Source organism: Malus sylvestris, chromosome 10 (assembly GCF_916048215.2).
Source record: "Malus sylvestris chromosome 10, drMalSylv7.2, whole genome shotgun sequence".
Classification (NCBI taxonomy): domain Eukaryota; kingdom Viridiplantae; phylum Streptophyta; class Magnoliopsida; order Rosales; family Rosaceae; genus Malus; species Malus sylvestris.
In genome coordinates, this window is record NC_062269.1 from 35,185,827 (window position 1) to 35,192,939 (window position 7,113).

Consider the following 7,113-nt stretch of genomic DNA (forward strand, 5'->3'; position numbering starts at 1 on the left):
AAATAGATATCTTTTATTTTACATTTTATTTTTTCAATAAATTGTAAAAGACTTGTTGAATACTTAAAGGAACACACATTATATACTTGTTTTCCATGTTTTCATTATGTTCAAATAACTTATAATATATATGTCATTCCATTTTGTAGTTTATGATGAAATCATATATATTTTAAGTATAAATAGACACTTATTTACACAAATATAATAGATTTAATTAGAACCTTGCCATCTAGTGACTTCATCACGACAGTTGACTTCTCAGGGTTGGAAAGACTCATAGAGTCACTCAAGCCTCCCTTAGCCACCTTTTGAAGGGTTTAAATTGACGGTGAAGTCACTGAACCTGGAAGAAAGATTTGTTGCATCTCTTCGTGCCTGCATTTCTTTCTTCCCTGCATGAATTTCGTCAAGGATGTGATTCTGTTACTTGTTTCTCAAGGCATACAAATTTCTTAACGATTACATTCTTGTCGGAAATTCATCTGCATGATTGGATGCATCGAATTAACCGTGCTAAGTTTATCCTCTTAGATACTGTCGTACAATGCAAAGGCGGATGCATTGAAGGGCATAGGGGTCAGCTGACCTCCCGAACTTCAGTCAATGTCCAGGGATAACTTGAGTGTTGACCATTCAAACTTCGGTGAATGTTCATGGATAACTTGGGTGGTGCCCCCTTAAAGATTGGAGTTGGCTTCATATATGCCCTCCAACTGTAAGAGTGGCTCTTCTTATTTTTTTTTAATAAATATTACTTAGTCAAAACGACCTAGTTTTGGACCCTTAGTTTAATAAAAAATATAAACACCAAGAGCAAAAAAAATAAACACATGGATGATGGATATGTTACTCGAGTGAGATCACGGCGTAGAGCTCAAAGAATCACAAACTTCCATCATTATCATGTGGAGCTCTTTGTTGCTATCGTTGATAAGCAACTTGTGGAATTAAATAGTCGCTTGATGAGGTAAATATAGAGTTGCTTCTTTGTTTAGCAAGTTTGAGCTCGAATGATTCATTATCGGCTTTTGATGAACAAAAGCTAATTTGTTTTGCTCATTTTATCCGAATGAATTTACTACTTGTCAACTCTTAGCACTTGAAGATCAACTTGGGCATTATATTCTTGATATGCGTTAAAGTAGTGAATTTTCTCAATTGAAAGGAATTGGTAGCCTTGCAAAAAAAAAAAAAAATGGTGGAGACGGGGAGGATTAGAGTATATAATAATGTGTATTTGCTAATTACATTGGCTTTGGTTCTACCAGTTGCTACTGCTTCAATGGAGAGAGTTTTTTTTTGCTATGAATATTGTGAAGGTTCCATTGCGTAACCGAATGGGAGATCAATGGTTGAGTGATAGTATGATGGTTTACATTGAGAGCAATGTTTTTTCTTCCATTGACAATGAAGTTATAATGCAACGTTTTCTAAATATGAAATCGTGTCGGGGACTATTGTAACTTGTATTGTTATTTGTTCTATAAGTTATGAATGATAAAACTATGATTTAATTTTAAGGTTATTATATATCTAAAAAATGTTTGTAAACTTTTACATGTGACCCCCGAAATATTTTTCCTAGTTCCGCCACTAGTACAACATAGTAATTGGATTTTTTCAAGCATTGTGGAAAGGCTTCAAGGTGATACAGATGTACATGTATCATATGTGTGTAGTGCAAAGTTGTCATAATTGGAAGTCAAATGTGAGGTAACAATACACATTGTCTAATACATAGTAGAGTCAAACTCCATTAGAAACGGTCTTCTAATAACTTCTTGGTTTTGCATGGCGGCTAATGCCCGAAAGATCTTGAGTTTGACGGGCATCAAATCATTGATTAACTAACCTTTATTAAAGACTACTAGATAGTGTATGAGCAATGATATGGTTAATTTCTATTAGAGATTAAACTCACTGTAGTCAGTTTTGTGTGTTTCAGTTTATAAATTTTTTAAATAAATTATAGGATTAATAGAGATTCTGACGGAAAATTTAATGAATTTATGAAAATGTCCAAGAATTATGACTTTAGGTACCAAATTGGGACGAAAAAAACTTCAAGTATTAAATGTTGAAAACCAAGAAATTTCAGGGTAGTAAACTGAGATTAACCCTAAATTATATGTTGATTAGTATTACAGTATAGTGATATTTCTATTCATCTGTAAGTGAGAATTCTTAAGTTCAACTCTTATAGATGACGAATTCCATACCAATTTATTATGACTTGATCATTGTGTGAATTAGCCGAAAAATCCCTCCACTCCTTAGCATAAATCATATCGTTTTATTAAAATAAACTAAAAATAACTTATTTGGGAAACTTTTAATAAAATGTTGACTCTAGGAACAAGTTGTTGCATCTTTAACCAGTCAAGCAGACAAAGCGTTTGGGTACGGTGGAGAATACATGCAATATCAAGGTTACCAACTATAAAGGTTAGCTTTGAGTTGAGCCAAAAAGCATTCAACGCGATGGTGCAAGATTTGAGTAAATTTGCCAGAAATGTGGTGGAGCAAAAATTAAACTACTTTCTATTGAGAATTAACTCCAAATTAGGTTTCTTTGAAAACGACCCTAATCACACCGGTACAGTGCCAATAATTGTGAGACGTGTTTAAAGAAAAGACCCAGAAACACGTGGTGAAAGCTACTTACGTGGTATAGCGGACCAACCCTTATCTTACATTTTTTGAATCACTCGGTGGAACTCAACGAGCATGACTCACTAGATTCCAGACAGCATAACAAAATCATATGACAACTAGGATTGTCATTTCGTCATCCACATACATTACAATGTTTTCCAACATGATATCGTTGTTCTGTGTCCGATCCTGTTTTTTGTTAGTACTTTAATTTGTCTGGCTTGTAGCTAAATTGGTTAAGAGCATTCTCCTGTTCACTCGAGTTCAAATCCGTCTTCCCCAATATTAGTTGTGCAAGAATAGAAAAGTTTGCTCCTACTTGAAGGTACACATTAGATTATAAAAGTTGACTTCATACTCTTGTATTGCTAACTGTGGCTTAAAAATGTTACAAAGCAGCCAACTAAAAACAGCCCTAATTCTGTTTAGCAGTTTAAAATACCCTAATCATACCGGTACAGTGCCAACAATTATGGGACATGTTCAAAGAAAAGACTCAGGAACTTGCAGACTGTGGATTAAAAAAATTACAAGGCAACTAGAACAGCTCCAAGTTGAAGAAAATATTACCAGCTCTAATTCTGTTCTAACTTTGTAAGATCCCTCTACGGGAGATGAATCTTCCGACATATCAACAAACGGAAAGAACAATTAACAGCTCTGTTAATAGTCTCTTGTTGCGCAAAAAGAGGAACATGATTTGATTTCATGACCGTCTCTTGTTGCGCAGTTTAGAGATGGTCAGGTCTGCTCCTCCAAACCCATCCATTATCGCATTTGCCAAAGGGAACTCAGCTCTAGCCGTCAAACTACAGAAATACACGAAAAAACTTGATTCAATAACAAGGATTTAAAGAAGTTGTAAACTGGCAGGAGTTTGTTCCAAGCAACTCAAAAAAGCCTTCACCTGCTTCTTAAAACAACACATGGCATGCCCACTCGCTCAGCTCCAGCCACACCAGACTGGCTTCCTGCAATAAGAACACAATCGCATACAGGTAGACCGGCAACTTCAGCCCCAGCTCGCAATGCAGCAATGATCTTCTCTAAGCTGGCAGAAAACAATTAACACACCAAAGGGAACAAGAGTCACTTAGGCATATATTACTACTCACTCATAAAGAGTATGAGAAAGAATAGGCTATATGATGCTGAAACACTAAACTTGAGATCAAGAAAAGTCAATGCCACAGCTAAGGAAAGAAGGAGAGGAACTTGCAGAAGCATTTGCAAAAGCATCACAATTATCCTCTAAAAATTAACAGTTATGGAGAGGAAAGAGAGATATCATTTTATGAGAGAAATATTAAAAAATAAAGTAAAAAAAGACGACATGGTGAATAACTGCTCTCCATTTTAGGAGAGAGATATATTAAACAAAAAAAATTAAAATTTGTTTTATTGAAAAATGAAAAAAAAACAAAAAAGAAGGGAACGTGCTGAACCCCTCAAACATGGAAACTGGAAAAACTGATAATTAAAATTTTAAAAAAAAATTCATGACAATCATCCTCTAAAAATTAAAAAAAATAAAATCATGACAATTATCCTCCTCCATTTTCAATTTCGTCATCTATATATATATATATATGAAATGAGAGCCCCAAAACATGGTCATTAAAAAAAAAAGAAAAAAAAGCATCACAATTATTCTCTAAAAATTAACAATTATAGAGAGGAAAGAGAGATATCATTTTATGAGAGAAATATTAAAAAATAAAGTAAAAAAAGACGACATGGTGAATAACCGCTCTCCATTTTAGGAGAGAGAGATATTAAACAAAAAAATTAAAATTTTTATATTGAAAGAAGAAAAAAAAAAGCAAAGAAAACAACAGAAATGGAATAACTTCTCCTCCATTTTTAAGAGAAAATATTAATCTAACAAAATTATATTAAAAAATATCTAAGAGATTTATATTAAACAAAAACAACGTAATTGCTCTCCATTTTAGGAGAGATATATTAAACAGAGAATTAAAATTTGTTTTATTGGAAAAAAAGGGAAAAAAAAGAAAAAAAGAAGAAGAAAATAACATGAACGTATCTCCTCCATTTTAGGAGTAGATATTAATATCTAACAAAATTATATTAAAAAAATTAAGAACCAACGTGGGAGAAAATGGGGAGAGGTTGTTGTCAATTTAAAAAAAAAACCATGAAGTCCTCCCCCTACTAAGCAGTAACTTCCCAGTTCCCACATATATTCCCATTTTTTCCGTTGTGGCTACAGTATTATTATATGTACTCCCGATCTCCTCCGATTATGTGGCCAAATCTTATACTCCCTTTTTTTTTTTGCTCTGCCTTCTTCACATGTGATGCTATTTGAATTAATTTGGTGAGATTCTTGACTCAAAAGGCTTTTGTCAACCATTCATATCCATCTTCTGTGAAATCTTGGTGCTTTTTATTTCAATTTTCTTATTCTTTCTTTCTCCTTTTTGTTTTCATTCTCAGGATATCTACAAGAATACCCACAAAAAATGAAGAAGGAACTAGGTATTCATAAGATTCCAAACAGACGTGTCTCTATTTTTACACCTGGGTGGGACATATTTGTCGGAATAAAAACTACTGATCTAAGCCAACTGATTCTCAAAGAGTGGAAAAAGAAGAAGCATGAGCAATACGTATTCTAAATTCTTTATTAAATTTGTTATAAGAAATTCTAATTTTATATATACCTTCAATATATAGGTGGCGCATGAAAATGGTTGTAGAAGAATTAAAACCTTCAACAACTCCTCACATCATACGTATTTGGAATAAAGTCCAACAAATTAGGTACAACACCATTTCTTACCTATTTATTTTTAGTGGCATTCTCTATATGAGTTTCATGTGAAAATAAAACAAAAACATTAATAATTGAAGCCAAAAAAGTATAACATATATGCGTCTGTACATGCACACACACGTATGAAATTGTCAGGTAAAATGTCCACGATCTTGACAATATACACGTTTGAAAACCGAACGTATATCTTTCACCAGGTCATCACTACATTATCTTTAAAGGTTGATTGGCTTCAATCTCAATTAAGAATTATCGCTTGCTTCAATCTTCTTTATGGCCTGTGATGCCATTATCATTTTCTACTGCAGCTTTGAGATAATGTCACCTCCTATTGTTCCTTTGTTTCTTCTATATTAATATCTCCTCCTAAAATGGAGGAGATACGTTCATGTTAGTTATCTCAAATTATAAAAATAAAAAAACATTTTTTGGATGCAGGAAAAAGATTAATAGTGATCAAACAACTTTTCTAAATACGGTAAGTCTTCTCTTATTTTCATACGGAAGTATACTATAAATTCAAATTGCATTCAATTTTCAAATAGAAATAAAATTGCATTTTTTGTCAGTTTTACAAGCATCACACCCGTCTCAAAGTACAAAGGTTGAAGTACAAGACCAAGGTAACATTTCTTACTATTTAATTTTGTAAACACGATTACAATTTGTTACCTAAAACTTGACAAATTATTTATCTTTCAGTATTCTAAAAGTAACTGGAGTAAAAGTATTGCAATGAGAAAATTGTCAAAGTTAAAGGTATTTTGGTTAAATTGCTTACAATCTTTATATTTGGGATTGTGCATTATAATTAGACTTCTTATTTTATCATCACTGCTTGCAGATTAACCATGAAAATCTAAAGCATCAAGTGCAAGCAAATGGGTGGCAAGCATGGTTTTGATTTTACATGTGACGCTATGTTTACATATGTACATGTTGTCTATATTTTGCTTTGCTAGCCTATAACTTTGACTAAAAACTTATGAATCTGAATATTTTGATTTAAGGACATTAAATGTTATCATCAATGTATCTACAAATGAAATTACATGTCATATTTTCAGATTTTTTTAATAGTTTATGTTTTCCCATTTTATCTTCGTTGTTTTTTTAAAGGAAAAATAGTAAAAATTGTATGGGACTATACATTAAAGTTTTCATATTTGTTTTTTTTTTTTGTATACAATATCGATTTCTGGCATTTCTACTACAAAATTACCAAAACATAAACAAATTGAGCTTCATATAATCACTGTAAACACGTACAAATGCAAAAATAGGAAGTGTTGTCACTAACCCAGTTTTCCCAGCAACTAAACACTAATTAAAGAGATCCAAACACTGAAATCACAATATGGCATTCACAATGATCTTACTATTGATTTGTAATTTCTTTGATAATTTTATCCCCGATGAAGCATACTAATTGTCAAGCGTAATTAAAAAAGTAGCAACAGCCGTAATAAAAAAAAATAATTCAGACTCATCAAACTATCGAGTTACATACCTTGCATCGCAATCTAGCGTAAAATTTACCTGTCTAGCAATAACAAAATAACTCAGTTATCAAATGTAGGACACACTAAAATGCATCTAATGACTTATCATAAAGGGTGAACATACTGCAACCTGATAAAACAGAATGATCGGTA

General features: G+C 32.5%; 1 protein-coding gene across 1 annotated transcript; it reads left to right on the top strand.

Moving 5' to 3' along the window:
- The first annotated feature begins 5,033 nt into the window (after nucleotides 1-5,033).
- Nucleotides 5,034-6,362, top strand: LOC126584511 (uncharacterized). The gene is made up of 6 exons (XM_050248870.1): nucleotides 5,034-5,287; nucleotides 5,359-5,445; nucleotides 5,897-5,936; nucleotides 6,028-6,081; nucleotides 6,161-6,217; nucleotides 6,303-6,362. The coding sequence occupies exons 1-6, from the start codon at nucleotides 5,145-5,147 to the stop codon at nucleotides 6,360-6,362; spliced, it is 441 nt and encodes a 146-aa protein (XP_050104827.1). The 5' UTR covers nucleotides 5,034-5,144.
- Nucleotides 6,363-7,113: the final 751 nt, after the last annotated feature.